The 16,229-nt window shown below is 42.0% G+C and overlaps 1 protein-coding gene across 1 annotated transcript in view; it reads left to right on the forward strand.

Annotated features, from left to right (window-relative positions):
• Nucleotides 1-16,229, forward strand: part of eys (eyes shut homolog) — a gene marked incomplete at its 5' end in the record, with an annotated part of 140,648 nt that overhangs the window by 58,241 nt on the left and 66,178 nt on the right. Inside the window, 9 exons of the mRNA XM_084020918.1 lie at nt 2,157-2,253; nt 2,657-2,764; nt 4,102-4,247; nt 10,259-10,430; nt 10,791-10,869; nt 11,269-11,468; nt 13,391-13,515; nt 14,117-14,241; nt 14,664-14,871. Coding sequence (XP_083877044.1) covers nt 2,157-2,253; nt 2,657-2,764; nt 4,102-4,247; nt 10,259-10,430; nt 10,791-10,869; nt 11,269-11,468; nt 13,391-13,515; nt 14,117-14,241; nt 14,664-14,871 — 1,260 coding nt within the window. The remainder of the gene's footprint in view (nt 1-2,156; nt 2,254-2,656; nt 2,765-4,101; nt 4,248-10,258; nt 10,431-10,790; nt 10,870-11,268; nt 11,469-13,390; nt 13,516-14,116; nt 14,242-14,663; nt 14,872-16,229) is intronic.

A 16,229-nucleotide genomic window follows, 5' to 3' on the forward strand; every position in this document is an offset into this window, starting at 1 on the left:
TTTAAATGAGATGTTGTTACACCAGACTGACGGCAACGCTGATATGAACACTTCACTCATGAATGTTGCGGTCCACACAACAAATGCGCACCGTTAAAATGAGGATATTACTCATATTTCAATTGAAACGTCCATCAAAGTTTGCTCGCTATCCGTCGGGGATTAACCCGCGGTTTCTTCCTCCTCGGAGACGTTTGCCGGGCGTGAGCAGTGATCACACACTATAGCTCCGGCCGGATGATGGAATGAGTAGGTACGCGCACGCCTTGGGTATCCCTCTCTGTACTCTGTCAAAGAGAAGCCTCCAGTCACTGCCTCGGTGGCAGAAGATGCATTACATTGCTTTGACATTGGAAATAGTCCCGGCGGTGCTCCGCCGTCGCTTTGACTGACACGCCGGCTTGGGAAACCTGTGCTGTCCCATAATTCACCAGATGCTCTGTGCTCTCTGTGGGTCTTCGTGGGTTCCCTCTCATTCTGACGTCCCAAGATGCACAAAGCTGCGTCAGTGTCGCCGTCACACCTTCTTCTTTTTCTCCATTACCGTCACTCTCGGCGTGTTGTGTCATTTCTCTTTCTGCAGTTTAGGCGTAATAGCGTTTATTCAGCTGATTCAACAGGCGCAGAGAGAGCTGCTCGCCATTCATTCAACCCTTAATAATCAATAGTGCTGACCTTCATCCGACTGAATAGCAAACTGGAAATAATGGCCTGGCAATTGCCCCGTCTATCTGGGCTGAGAAATGTATGATTTGTTTAATTAACTGGCATATGTTTACAGTGGAGTTTGAAAGCGCTCGCCGGTACGGGGCATTATTGGGAGTAATTACCTGACATATGGCATCATTACACACAGTGAGGGGAGAAAATGACAAATGTAATACCGGATATTAATCTTAGTCATCAGCAGTCAAACCCTTTTTTTTACATTAATGCTTTTGCTTCCATTTTTCTTTAAAACATATAATGAGATATAATGTGAAATCTTTCATCACACTTTACCACCTCTTTAAGTTTTCACATTTTCAAGATGTTCTCGGTCCGAAAATGATTATAAAGCATTGTTAATACATCTCTCAGAGTTATACTTACATGAGCCCTTAACGGTCCAACGTATATTATAACTGGAAGCAGCGGGAGTTAACCCTTTGTTATAAGCTCGTCCCTAATAGTGTGTGGCAGATGGAGCTCCGTGGGGACAACACAGTAGGAGTCGTTGCAGTTTTGAAAGATAATCGTGGAGTTGAACAGGAAATGCTTCCTCGTACAATGACTGGCAGTGACAGCATGCCTGAAGTCCGTTGTATGGAAGCGTACGATGGCCATAAAGAATCCATGAGCTCGGCCTCATTGCTTACCCTGGTGTCCCGGATGCTTCGGTCCGAATGTCACGTCTTTGACTTGACTTTAAACTTGAATTACATTTTTAATTTTAATATGTGCGACCAATAAATGGGCAATAAAAAAAAGGAATTAAATACAATTTCAAAGTGTGAATTCAGACCACATTCATTAAGATAATGGGTTTAAAAAAAAAATTCCACATATTAAAATCTCACAATGAGGTTCTCAGTTGCTTATGAAATAATGACGTTCATGACCATTATTTGCTTCCATCCAGTGGTCCTGGAGGGTTTCATGATTTGAGTTATTTAGTGTGAGTCGTTGGGTCTAAAACCATCACATGAAGCGGAGCGGCACCAGAGGAATACCTCCGACCAGCAGAAGTTCCCAGGCTGCCTGCGAAAGTACAACAAAACAGCCGTGCTGATCTGCTTAGCCATCCTGCCCCTCAACCCCCTAATGAACTAGGGCAAAGGAGCTCTTGGGTTTAGACTCCCCCCTCTCTTACCCTAACTTAACAAGATGTCCCCCCACTCACTCGCTTTCTCTCTCTCACACACACACACACACACCCCCCAAACCCCAAACCACTAACCCTCAGACCAATCTGTCTGTGGCACTAAAGTATTATTAGACTTACACACTCTCAAAGGGGAAACAGTGAGTGCCGAGAGCTGGAAGATGAGATATGCTACAGGGGCTACTAGTTCCATTAAAATGGCATTCACTGGGGTCTTTGTTATCATCGGCCCTGACGTTTTTCAGGATGTAGTGGGGCTTGCTGATCCATGACCATCTCATCTATCTTTCAGGATTTGAAGGAAGTTGGTGTGAAATTGACACCAATGAGTGTAGCTCAAATCCATGCCACAACCAGGGCGACTGTGTGGACCGGGTCAACAGCTACAGGTAAGGGGAGTTGTGAGAAATGTCAGGCTTTGTCGTGATGGCCTTTAAAGCACCTTCCTGTACGGCTTTTCAGGCCACTGTACTGTCATTTTGATACGACGAAGCTCTGAGCTCATGGTCTTTGTTTAAATGTAATTTAATAGATTTTAATAATGCAGCATTTCAGGTTGAAATTGTTAAAAAAAACAGCCCTAATGGCTGTTGTCGTACAGACTTTAGATTTAAACAGTCAGAATCCACTCCACTGTGTTTGCAAGCAGACAAAATGCGATGTGTAATTAATATCATTAAATGTCTATCGATTTTTTTTCTCACTCTGTCCGTGCGCTAATAGGAAACGGATCGATTTTCTATTCTCCATCTGAGACAAAATATCAATGTGAATGATTTTTTTCCTATCCAGCTGTGATTGTAAGATGGGATTTTCTGGCCTTCGCTGTGAGGAAGACATCAATGAGTGCACCTCCAGCCCTTGTCACAACTCCGCTGTGTGTCAAGACCTTGTGAACAAGTAAGTATGAATGTAACTCCTTTTTTTTTTTTTCTTTTTTTTGCTCTTTTTTAAAATGTTTCACTCTGTGCTTTTAAAAACAATGTGCACATATGCAAAGGCCAGGCACCATTAATTTCAGGTGAAATAAACAAACCACTTCTGCAAAGGAAGTGCACGAGGCTGTGGCGTTCCTCTTCAAAGCGTTCCGGTTTATATAACAAGCCCGTCTCCATCCTTGACACACATAAGCTGCTGTTCTAAAGACAGAGAGCGAATTCAGCAGGAACACATCATGTATCTAGATTGGGCTTTACTCCACTGGTGCTTCTCTCTGCTGTGCTTAATGGGAGCCCGGGGGCTTCCAGGCTTAGGCGGACAGATGGGTTGCAAAGTCCCAGGGCCAATTTGAGTCCTAAATGGTTTGTCTCCAGTTTGTCTCCCGTCATGATTTTGCTCCCATGTGACCTGGCCCTGCTCAGAGCGCTGCCCCCTGATTGCACAGTCCAGGGAGTTCACATCAGGTGTGTCTTAACCTCGACCCGCTCACCAAAAACAGAAGTGCGCACGCCGCTATCTCCGTCTCCGTCTCCCTGACCCAACAAGCCGAACGAGTCCATCTGCATCGCGGTGATGAATCAGACTCCGCGGCGTGCTCACTGAGCCCCTGCTGTCTTTTTTTTTTTTTTCTTTTAGTTAGTTTGACTCTGTAAAAGTCACTTCATTCCCTCTCGTTCGACTGAATGTTAGTGACTGGGAGACGGTTTGCAGGCGGCGGGTGTAAAAGCACAGCAAAGAAAGCCAGGCGGCTGAGGCAGCATGATAAATACCATTTAACGCATTACGGGAAATGCAATGTGCTATAACTGGTTTCACTGATGAAAACAATATGTCGAACTAAACCAAAGACGTAGTTGAGATCTTAGCACAGAGGTGTATAATTACATTTTTTTCTTATTATCTCACTTACAAACAGCATACGCAGCTCCTCCGAGGCGTGTGGTCAGGGGATATTAGACCCGCCGACGGCTGCGAGGAGGGATTTAAATTGAGCAAACCGCATTATTGGACTGATGAAGCTCTGTGAAGTAATAACTCATCAAATATAATTCAAATTAAGTACACACAGGGAAACTTAATTGGCTGTCATATTATTTATTTTTGAAGAGCTGCTGGTCAGTTTGAGAGTGGAAAATAATGTCTCTTAATTTGCACCTTTTAGTTTGTCTCTCTCCAATTAAATGCTTCTGCATTGTGTGCAGCTTTTTGCTTATTTTAAAAGAGAACCGAAACACACATACGGAACGCTGGACCTCACTTTATCTCCCACTGATTGAGTGTTATCACATCTTCCTCAGGTTCCGCTGCGTTTGCCCTCCTGGTTATTTTGGAACGCTGTGTGACCTGGATGTGAACGAGTGTGAAGTTTCACCTTGCCTACACGAGGGCATCTGTATCAACACGCCCGGAGGATTCAAGTGTGCCTGTCGTCCTGGATACTCAGGTAGCTCTTTTGCCCTGAGGTGACACGAAGATCAATATGAGAGCCCAACAAAAAAAAAAAAAAAAAAGAAGAAGCTTATCGCGACTTCTGCGGACGCACGCCGTCGAGGCAACTCTGACACAGATCTGGCTTAGTGGAAAAAATAAAAAAAACTGCTTCACAATACTTGCTTTTAATTAGCGCCGCCTCCGTAAGATACAGCGGCTGCCTTTCAGTAAAACACACAGGGGACAAATTCACGTCACCTGCTTTATCTGATGAAAACATCTCAGCGTCTTTTAGTTGCCTTTATTTCATTCCTTCAGCTTCTTTAGTCTCCGAGCGCTATTGTTGCCTTACTATAATCCATTTGTCTTGTTTTCCACTCAGACGGATATCAAGCTATTTTAGCGTGTGTGTGTGTGTGTGTGCGTGTGTGTGTGTGCGCACTATCTAAAGCCAATTCCTGTCAGGTACAGGGAAGATTAATTTCATTTGTCTTCCACACTGTATCATCAATTTATCCTTCCCCAGTTGAGAGGGGAGGAGGGAGGGAGGGAGGGGAGGGTAAATCTCTGAGGTATTGCTACTCTGGAGAGCCGAACCTGACACGCATGGCCCAATTCCCACAGAAGCAGCTTTTATTATTAGGCCTACGCGCGGCATAGTACAAGTCATTACTTTTTCTGTTGCTCTAAGCTCATCGGAGGAAACAGGGTTCCCCAAGAGAGCCAGCGGCCAGAGGATACAGTTTGGATTGGCTCAAACCAACGGGAAACTCACACACGATATTTGCTCTAGTAACACGTCCAACAGCAACTTTTCACAAAAAAACACACACACACAAGCGCGGTCTGCGGTGCTGGCTGTAGCTGTGCGTTTTCTTTTTATTCTAGTCTCACAGTAAGTTTGCCATCTTCGGGTGATTCATGGCGTCATCTTTGTGCAGCCTGATTGGAATTGATTGTAATGTTATTCTGCTTTGATGGTGCGGTGCGTCACCTCCTCTATCACCGGGATACTTTGTAAGTCGTTGTGTCACTTGACGGTATTATCATATTATTTGCTTCAGCCATCAGGGAAGTCGAGGGAACGGTTTTTGCATATCCGATGCCAACATGAGTTTTGACTGCACCAGTTGAGGCCGCTTACTAATAATCAGTCGTGCGCTACGTCCACTCACTTTCATGAGCGTGATTAAGTTGTAATGACACTTCATTCCCACCTGCATCACTGTTGGTGTTCCTTAGCGTTAGGTTTGTTGTTGGTCGGTGAGTCAGTGCATTTATATTAAGTGTTTTTTATATAGATGTTTTTTTTCTGTCGTCTACATGCTCATGCTGTTACGTGTCACATTTTTAAGCCAGAAAATGCTTCTCTGCCAGCTTTTATCATCATTTTTTTAAAGTTTATGACTCACTCAGAAGGCAGACATTTAGATTAACGTGCCGCTTTTTAATATTTTCCTAACTTCTTCTTAGCAAATCTGGTCACCATGAAGCTTTGAAAACGTCATTGTTGTGTCTGACATAACCACGCGCCATACTTCTTTACACAATGTCATTGTTGCTCTCCGCGTGAGATATCGACAAACACTTAGAAAGCGTGCGGTGTCTTAACGCAGGCCTGGCAGCTGCCTGGATCTCGGCTGTCGGATCATTATTTAGGACGTTTTGTCTAAAAGGCTGTGCAATCACAATAACGTATTACTTAACTGTTCATAGGCGCCGTGCACCATACTGAGGTCAGGAGTCATTACGGCGTCGTGATTAATGGCTAATCTTGTTTGTATAAATCACGGTTCGAGCGCACTATTCGTCACCTTCTGTTTTTCGCTTTCTTCACCCGTCATTAAGGAGCGCGCTCCCTTGAGTGATAGTACAGTGCAATCAGCACATTGTTGCAGCTTCCTCGCTCAGCACATCTCCCAACCCCGGCGGCTATCGGTCAAAATCTCTTTCTGGAGATTAGCACATTTGGTGGATGACGAGGTTTTGGCCCTGCGGATGCTGTTAGGGCTTCAGCAAATCCACTGTTTTTGCTGGGTGAACTTGATTCAGGCTATTTGGTCATTTTTTCAGTGTTTGCTTCCAAGTCTCTGCAAATATCTGAGACAAAGCGTGTATTTAACGTCTTATTGTATCGAAACCAAAACAGTTCCTGTGACTGTGAGACAGTACATGACTTATACATGTGTTTTTGGGCTGCTAATTAGTACGTTTTTATTTAAGCTATTCGAGGCACTTGTTGACCAGTCTGCAGCATTAAATATTCAATATGTAATCCCATACCTCATTCATAGTTAAGTCCTCTTAATGTTTTAGATCGGCCCCGAACTTAAAATCTTTAATGATTTCTGCCCTAAATAAAAACATGGAAATACATAATATATATCTGTGGGTGATGCGATATAGATATGTGTCATACAAATGTGCATTGAGTGAAAAGAAAAGCAATTATTCACGTATCGCTGCATTTCCCTCATCACACTTCGGGATTACATTATCCATAATTCATTTTTGCAACTTTATAACTTTATATTTATTTGCTTATTATTTGGGGTTCATGTGTTGCTTATAACCTGCTCTCACAAACTGGATGTTTCCAGCTGCAGTCTAGCTTTCCTTTTGGCTAAATGAAACAAGTTTGGCACAAACACAGAGTCGTTTTGCATACTGAGAGAACGTGATGACTTTTTTTTTTTATTTAGACGATTTATGTATTCTCTTTCATGATAAAACACAGGAGGCGTGAAATCAATTCTTGTGTGAACATGTTTCTCAGCCGACAGATGAAAAGCCTTCCAAACAACGGGGTCACTCCTCATTTGTCATCGTGATTCTGGGAGGTTGACACTGGAAGGGATGTATATCAACTTTTTATTTTTAATTCCCCAGCAAAACGAGTCACTCATGTGGATCTCACCTACATAACGCCTGCTGTTATTTAGAGTAGGATCAACAGTCGTGGGTGTGTTTTCCTAACTTGTCTTCTGATTTGTTTGCAGAGGGGGAGACACATTTTGACACATTCCGCTATCTGGTGTTTCCTTCACAGCTTGAACTCTCCCCTCCGTTTCTCCTCTGATCTCATTGCTATTTTTGTGCAGTCTGCATTAATAATAAATATCGCCAACTCCCGGCGTAAAGCTGACTTACTTAAGTGAATCCTCCGAGTTGTCTCGAACGCGGCTGATGGACAGCGATGGTGTTTTGAGGACAATTTCGTCTGTTCCCTTTTGAGTCAGCACATCTGGCAGCGTAGAGTTTGTGTGGAGGATCGGTGCCTAAATGGAGACGGTTGGCACAGCTGTTAAGTATAAAGTAAAGTGAAGTAATGATAAAGTAATGTGACACACTTTACCATTAGTCTAGTATTGCACGCCTGCTATCGCTGCAGCTAGTGTTGTATGTCATGTAGTGAGCAAGACTCACTTTTCTCATTAGTTCACTTAATTATACATTCTAGGCTTTTTTAAGGGTCAGTTCACACATATTATATTGCAAAAAAACCTCCACATAGCGAGGTAGGTAGCTTTTGTTTTATTTTTTTATTTTATTTCTGTTTTTAAGTTTCTTTTAAAGACGTTATGCATCTTTAGTTTGCTTAAATCCTTTTTTTACCACTCCATGATCCATGGGATTTAAAACCAAGATGCTGGGTTTTTTATTTGAATTCAACACAATTTTTTATCTGACTTAATTTAAACTCAAGATGTAACCACGAATGATTGTTTGGGTTAGGGCTATTTTAATAGCAATTATTGCCATGATGCCATTAATCTGTTGATCAATATTTAAATTATTCAATTAGTTGCTTAGTCAATAAAATGAATAAATCACAAACCCATTTCCCCAGAGCCCAATGTGATTTCTACAAATTGCTTTTTCTATTTGACCAACAAGCTAAAAAAACAACCCAACAAAATAAATTAAATTTAAAGTCCTAAAGATTCTGAGAAAAGAAGAACAAACGCTCATATTTGGAACCAGTGAATGTTTTTTTTCTGGCAAGTATTTCTCAAATGATCTATTATCACAATTGTTGAAGATTCTTTTTTTCTGTTGATAAAATAATTGAATCATCCACTAATCTTTACGCCTCTGCTTTGATATTGGTGAGTCAACATTTTAATACCCCGCAAGCAGACTTTGTCTTAAGAATGGGGTATTAACGGCTCATCTGTCATTTTCCCTTCCTCTCCAGATCTGCAGTTAGTTCCTCTTCCTAGTCCTTCGTCCGACTCTCATCAGCCACATAAGCCTCATCCTTCTTCTCAAATCACAGTTTGAACAACTTCACACCATATTTTTGAGAAAACCAAGAATCAAAACTTGGTTGGAACTTCCAGTAGAAAAGCATATTTCTGCTTCATGCTGTGATTCGGCTATTTATGTGGCCGTTGGATCCTGAAAATTCAAGTTTAAGTGTCAAACAGAATCACGCAAGAAAGAAAAGTTCAAACCACTTTGGATTGTGTTTTTTTTTTTTTTTCATAGCAAACCCTTTCATTTAAAACGTTCACGGTATGTTGTGATTAATACTAAAATAATATGTGAGCAAGAGGTTGATGTGAAAAGTCTTTATGCAACAGCGGTTTACGACACAGCAGCCCACTCATGTTTACCATCTCAGCCGGTAGTGATCACTTTCTATCAAAGGTTACAAAGAGAGGTTGTGTTCTTTTAGAGAGTTTTGGTTTTCTGAGAGGTGCAGGAATCTGAAATTAACCTCAGATAAAAATCCACGTAAAGAAAAGAAATGTGACACACAGAGATGAGATGGAAAAACTTTTTTACACAATTAACTCAAATGATCATTGACCCAAATATCACGCCTTTTACTTTTTCCTTCTGATTCGCATTAAATGCAACACTTTTTTAATGTGAATTGTTTGAAAATGATCTTTTACTTGCAGCTAAAATAAAAAATAGTTAATATATGTAAAATAGTAGTCAACGGTGATGCATCTGGTGTCTCAAGTTAGAGGTCTTTGAAAAATTGATTTCCACAGTTCAAATAGTGGGATGTTCTTTATGTTTGGATGATCAAAGGTGGGACTTTTTTGCATGGAGGTCTGTCCTTGTGGAGCTTTTCATTCATTCAGATTGCTTGAAGCTGCCACAACAACACTATCATTTTTCTCTGAGTCAGACTCAGTCATGATGAAGGGCACAGTGCAAAACAAAAATACATGGAAAAAAAACAGGAAGCGGTGTGACCTGGATGTGAATCAGATCCTCACGATCTATTGAAAATAATGATTAGTCTGACAAAGCAGTTTACATAGTCAATGGGATTTTCAGATAATCATAACGTGGCTTGACATTTAACCGCACGGTTCACATTGAAGGATAACCCTGGTGTTCTTCCTTCCCGTTATGATCAGCAAATCCAATGAGAAGGCATACAGTAACCATGAATGCATCCAGAAAATACTATAAACGTATGAAACTGATGCATATTGTCAGCATATTCCTTCATCGCAGTAAACATAGTCAGTAGAGGCGGGAGAAATAATCGATCCTATGATGCAACCAGATGCTTTGTTGAACCATCCTGCATCGATGCAGTAAAGTCTTTAATCTATTTTTTTCCCCACATTTTATTTAAGAAATGTAGCACACCAGCTGTATTGTACAAATAGGAATCGGTTTGAACAATTTGAAGGAATATTATATTATATTTAAACCCCAAATTGTAAGAATAGAATCGTTTTAATAATCGAATCGTGAGCCTCTGAATCGTAATCAAGTGGTGAGGTGAGGATTCCCACCACTAGGAGTCAGTGTTCTTTATCCCTCAGTGTGTCAATCTCACAAACCAGCTCACATTTGAGACCCGTCTTGAGAGTGTTCAGTCAAGGTGTTGCAGAATGATGAAAGTCAGCCTTACTGTGTCTGTTTTGTTAGTTTGCATAGACGTGCGTTGAAGATTTTATGTAAACAGTTGAGTACTGAAGCACTTAAAGCCTTTCTCCTATCAAGCTGTTGAGTATGTAATGCCTTACCAAATCACCCTTTATTTCCTAGGGCCGCGGTGTGAAGCAGACATCCACGAGTGTCTTTCAAACCCGTGCCGAAATCATGGGAAATGTATTGATGCGCCGAATCGATACCACTGTTTGTGTCCTGATGGCTTTATCGGGCTCCACTGTGAAACCAACATTGATGAATGCATGTCAGCGCCTTGTCTTCATGGGAGGTACAGGGTTTTCTTTTCTTTTTTTTTCATGTGTGCCATCATTTAAAACCAACTACCAATGGAGTGAGGAAATTGCATGGAATTATTTTTAATTACCCTCCTCGGCGGCGCGGCGAGTGGAGACATATGTCACATGTTGCAAGGAGCTAATGTGATGCGCTTGCAGGTTGTCGCCGTGCTCTCGAAATTAGAGTCATTAATTCTGTTGAAGTGGAAATACTCAATCGTTGAAAAGATTGTATCCCTCCCTAAGGAATTTTCATGAACTATCCAGGAAAAAGACCTGCGTTTCGGTTGATTTCATCCTGTAGGATGAATTTGGCGGATCAATTGTAACCCCATCTGTTGTGGCCTCCTCAGCTGTGAAGATGGAGTCTACGCGTACTCCTGCCTCTGTGAGTCCGGATGGACCGGCAGCAGATGTGAGACCAACATTGACGTGAGTCGAGCTCAAACCTGCCGGGTGTTGGAAAGGAACGCCGGGAGAATTGGTTGTAATCCTTGTGTGGCCTTTTGGTATCATTACCTCTATTGATTTCACCGAGAGATAAGTCAATTGAACTACCGGGATCATGTAAGCATCGTGCAAATACCTGATTAAAAGAAATTGCTTCGTCTAACTCTTAATTGATTCAACCCACAGCTTGTACTGGACTCTCGAGATAGAACAACGAAGCTGCTTACAAGCATTGAGTTCAATGGATAAACGGCTTTTTAACTACACCATTCCTTCTCAACCAAAGTTGTTAGTTCTGTAGCCACACGCTGCATTTTGGATGGTAAAATCAATCAAAAAACATGTATTATTGGTGAAGTGCCTTTGTCTCTTCACCCCCAGGACTGTGCTTCCCGTCCCTGTGTGAATGGAGGCTCGTGTGTGGATCTGGTTGATAAATATGCATGCTTCTGTCAGGATGGTTACACGGGGAAGGCTTGTGAGGATGACATAGACGTCTGTAAAGACGTGGCGTTGAACGTCTCACTGTGTTTCAATGGAGCCACCTGTGTCGACGCCGAGGGATCAAACTTTACATGCAGGTGAGTTGGTCCACATTTAAAGTCTTTTTTTATTGCTTTCATGTAACGGGCGGGGCTTAATAAACAGTCAATACTATAATGTCGGGGAGGTGAGCTGGTTCAGGGAAGGTGCTCCCCTGTTAAAATTAACGCCGGTGTTCTATGAAATTGGCTTGTCTGAACACATCTCGTCTCTGAAGAACGGCGCCACAGAATACGTGTGCATTGATACACAGCAGCAGTCCCTCCAGGTTGCTTACAAGTGAATCATTATTTTTAAGTTGCTGACATGCTCTCCCCTGAGCGATGGAGTGTATCTGACTACAAGGTGTACTGTATGTAGTAAGTGTGTGCCGATTTGACACAGCAGCTCCCCGGACGCCTTCCAGTTAATTACATTGTCTAACCTTGTGCTGATGCGCTGCCGCATGCTCAGTGTCGTGATTTCGTGGATCCCAGACCACCACCACTCCAGATAGGTGGATGCACCTCGGTGTTTTGATTGATGCACCGGACTGTCTCCTGCCTCAGCACAGCATCCTTTTTGTTTATGGTGTTTACTCTGTTGCAGGCTCATTTGTGTACGTATACAGTATATTACACGGAGGCAATAATGTGTATGTTGCACAGATAAATGTGCACACTAAGGGCAAACCGTCCCGGAGTCCTGCTGGTCTGAAACATGATGACTGTGCATCTTTCTTCTCTTTTTTTTAACGTGATGTTTGATTTGAGTTGTCCTGCTGTTGTACATGATTGAATCAGCTGTGCCCCGCAGAACAGAAGTCAAAATGCCAAAGAGGAATTTTAGCCTGATGGATAGAGTTTGTTAGAATTTACATATATACGTATAAATTACATTTCCTCGATGGTTAGTGAGTTTACAGTCTGGTGACTGTGGATTGGAAGATCCATGAAAGTCTGCAGACCTTTTGCCGTTTGGCCTCAGGTAGCTTCTGATGCATGATCAGGCTCATTGCCCATCTGGAAAATGTAGAAAACGTAAAGCCAGTGGAGATGACATCTGCAGAATCCAATGCGACTCTCTTTGCTCAAGGTGCAGCTTGTCCTCTGCAAACTTCCAGTTTCAACAACACAAAACCATCACCGCTCCTAAAGATCCTCACTTTGTTTACCTGTGGTTTATATGCACTGCTGGATAAGTCAGTTATTATTTTGTTTTATCTTCGCTTTAAATAAGATATCTAATTTCAAGTTTGTGAGGTGTAAACGTACCTTGAGTTTTTTTGTTGTATCATTTGTCATAATACATGCAAACACATAGAGGCTATGGACAGAACAACCAGAGCCCTTAGTGTGGGAGCAGTCCTTTAGCAACATCATCTGGTAACCAGTGTTTTCTCTGAGCTTGGAAATATCATCTGCCAGAGCTCCAAAGTACTTTGTCATGGATCTGTCACTGTTTTATTTGTGGATTTGTTGTTGCATTAATTATGAATATTTAGGCAACGATGTGCAAGTTTGACTAATGCATTGCTATTCCTCTCTTGGAGAGCATCTGGAGGTACAGACTGGAGTTCTACTGCAGATCTAGTATAGACACCGCTGAGTTCAACAGAAAGTAGGTTACCAGTAGAATACTGTTAAATCATACAGATACTTGGCATATTCTAAGGATATCATGCAGGGACTGAAATGGTGATTTAATAAATAGAAGTAGTACCTTGAAAAAGTACTAAATGATCAGTTTGAATTGAACCCAGCCTTGAAGTGTAAGAAAGAAAAGGTTTGAGATTCCAGATTTGTCTGTTTTAAATCATTTATCCTCCCAAATAAGAAGCAACAGCTGACTAGAAAAGCTGTTTGGATAAATAATGAAAACAAGCGGTTTCTCACAGATGCGGCGTGTCAGACCCGCGAGAAGGAAGCGACAGCGCCGCGAGACAGCCCTCGCACTTTGAAAGTATGATGTGTTTTCTTAGCTGTCCACCAGGTTTCATGGGGGATTTCTGCGAAGTGGATGTTAACGAATGTTGCTCAGCTCCCTGCCACAACGGTGCCATTTGCCAAGATCTTATTAATAGCTACGTCTGCCACTGCAGGTCAGGTGAGTCACTCAGACGTCCTGTGAGTTCCTCAATTTGCCTCGAAATGAGGCATCCGATGCTTCCCCCCCCCTCCCCTTTGTAACCTTGTTAGAGGAAACCTTTGTGGCTTTTGAGTGAGCTCACTGAGACACCGCATGACAAGACGTGTTTCCAAGTGAACACTTCACTCTGCCCCAGATGAGTTAAGAGTACAGTTTAGCATATGTAAACCATGTTAATACTTCCAGAGTGCCCATATCGGATTGGAATGGGCCACATGAAGTGTCGCTAAAGGTTAGCACATCTGCATAGCTGCTGTGCCTCAAAGCCATTCAAAAGTCATCCGCTTCCCTCCGGGGGAAACGTCGTGTCGTCGTACAGTAGTGGAAAAGACGGCGATAAAAGGGACGATGCGGTGCCGGGCTCATTAAAATGTATGTGGCATCCAAGTCTTTAGTGAAAGCCTTTTCTTGTCTTTGTGCGTGTGCGTGTGTGTGTGTGTGTGTGAACCCAAAAAGAAGCAAATCAATGTAGGAGAATCTGATTGATATTCACTTCAGAGGGTGGAAGTGGGAGAGCCTGGGCTCACCACGGCACTCTGTGGGCTTTTGTTCCTGGCAGGTTGGACAGGCCTTCACTGTGAGGATGACATTAATGAGTGCCTTCCACAGCCCTGCAACCAGGGGATATGCATTCAGAACGATCCGGGCTATGGCTACACCTGTTTCTGTCGTCCTGGATTTGTGGTGAGGCTCCCCACCTTATTCCCCTTCTCCTCCTCTTTTTCTTCTCTCTCTCTCTCTCTCTCTTTTATTTTTGAACCTTTACCCTCTTGCACTCTCAACACTTGAGACCTCTCTTGGCACTTTTTCACCGATATGTTCAAATGCATCACCTTTATTTACTACAAACACCACTTTAAATAAATAATTTACACCCTATAAATGAAAATTTAATATAACACATAAAAATAATTAGAATTTCATTGGTCAGATGCTATCTTGCATCACAGGTTTTAACCAAAAAAAGTCGTATTTTTGTTACATAATCTCATGTTCGCCTACTTAACGTAAACTTAATTATTCAAGCCGCAAACCTCACACCCCGTTTAGCATCTCATCGTGGAGCATCGGGACAGATCTGAAGGCTGTTTACTTTCCGTACACAGGGGAAGAACTGCGAGCGCAACTATGATGATTGCCTGTTGAATCCATGTCCAGAAGCGTTTTCCTGTGTCGACGGCAGCAACGAGGTCAGCTGCCTTCCTCCTGTAACCGATGCTGTTCCCTTGGCGACTGTAGTCAAGAATACCACTGGCGGCTCCACACCTAGGGTGCCAACACTCAATCCGCCACCAGCAGCCGAGCAATCCACAGGTACACAAGCACACTGTGCATGCATGCAAGTACATGCAGTCAGGTTTTTCCATTCTATGCTAGACTTTCTTTTACTCCTCCACATTTCTCTGAGCTGGTTCAGAAGATTGTATGTAATAAAATACAAAAGCTTATACAATACATTGCTGAAACCGGGGTAATTTCCATTCTTTAGCTTGTAACTCCTTAGAAAACAGCAGGTTTTCACATTTTACATGTTTAAGATGTACATGTTTCACCAAATTTCTCCTCAATGCCTAAAGAGATAAATTGTCCAATATTTTACAAAAAACAAATGCTTTTTTCTGCAGCAGATCTTCTTTTTTTTCATCTTTCGAAGCATTCATCATCTCATGAACCCTCAGCCTCGATTTTATTTGAGGTTGATCCATATGGTTGGGAACCAATGAATTAATCAAATTAATGTGATCATTATCATCGTCATATAAACATTTTTGCATCATACTATTACAACACTCTACTTTTAATACTATATTTATGCTGCTGCTGTGTAATAGAAATGTGGTATGCTTGCAGGACTTTTACTTGTAATGTACTATTACACCATTGTATTGCTACTTTTACTTAAGCGAAGGATCTGAGAACTCCTCTTCCACCGTTGGGTGTTTACAATATGCAGCAGGATCCTAACGCTCCCTTTAAAGCAGACTTAAATGCAGTTTAGCTCGGTTCCTAATGGTGAACGACATGTGTACAACTTCAAAGGCTGCATACATTTAAGAAGGTTCAAGCTGCCATCAGTTCAAATTAGTTTCTCATTTTTGAAAGTGTACGTGTGTTCAGGATGGTTCCACATACGTTCTTTCACGAGGAAATTATTATAAATTATATTTATAGAAGGAAAAATATGGACTTGTGGCTTCTGGAAATGAATATCAATGCTTTTCAGTCAAACCATAGCTCCCATTACTATACTATTACTTCAATTCACATTATGTGGGCAAGAAAGCGACACTAAATTATTTAAACTGACAACATTACACCTAAGAATGAACAGCGAGGATGGGCTCAGGACAAATTACAAAGCCATCCTTCCCTTGTCCTTCCCACCAAACATCTTTTACTGCCCAGTTTTTTGTTTGCCGGTTTCGATTGAGAGGAGATTCACTGAGCTGCTGCTCCAAATGTGGTTTGAGCGCCTTAGGAACACATGAGACATCAGCTTTGATTGAGAGATCGGTGTAGTTTGTGCAGCTGTGGTGAAAGAAAATAGTTTTGTATTGGCCACTAAAGTGCATTTTATATTTCAATATGAGAACACTCTTTTGAAACTCTTTTGAAAGAGCGGCGAGTCCAATCATTATTTGGGCACTCCATCCTCCGTCACTCAAATGAAG

Source organism: Eutrigla gurnardus (assembly GCF_963514095.1).
Source record: "Eutrigla gurnardus genome assembly, chromosome: 11".
NCBI lineage: Eukaryota > Metazoa > Chordata > Actinopteri > Perciformes > Triglidae > Eutrigla > Eutrigla gurnardus.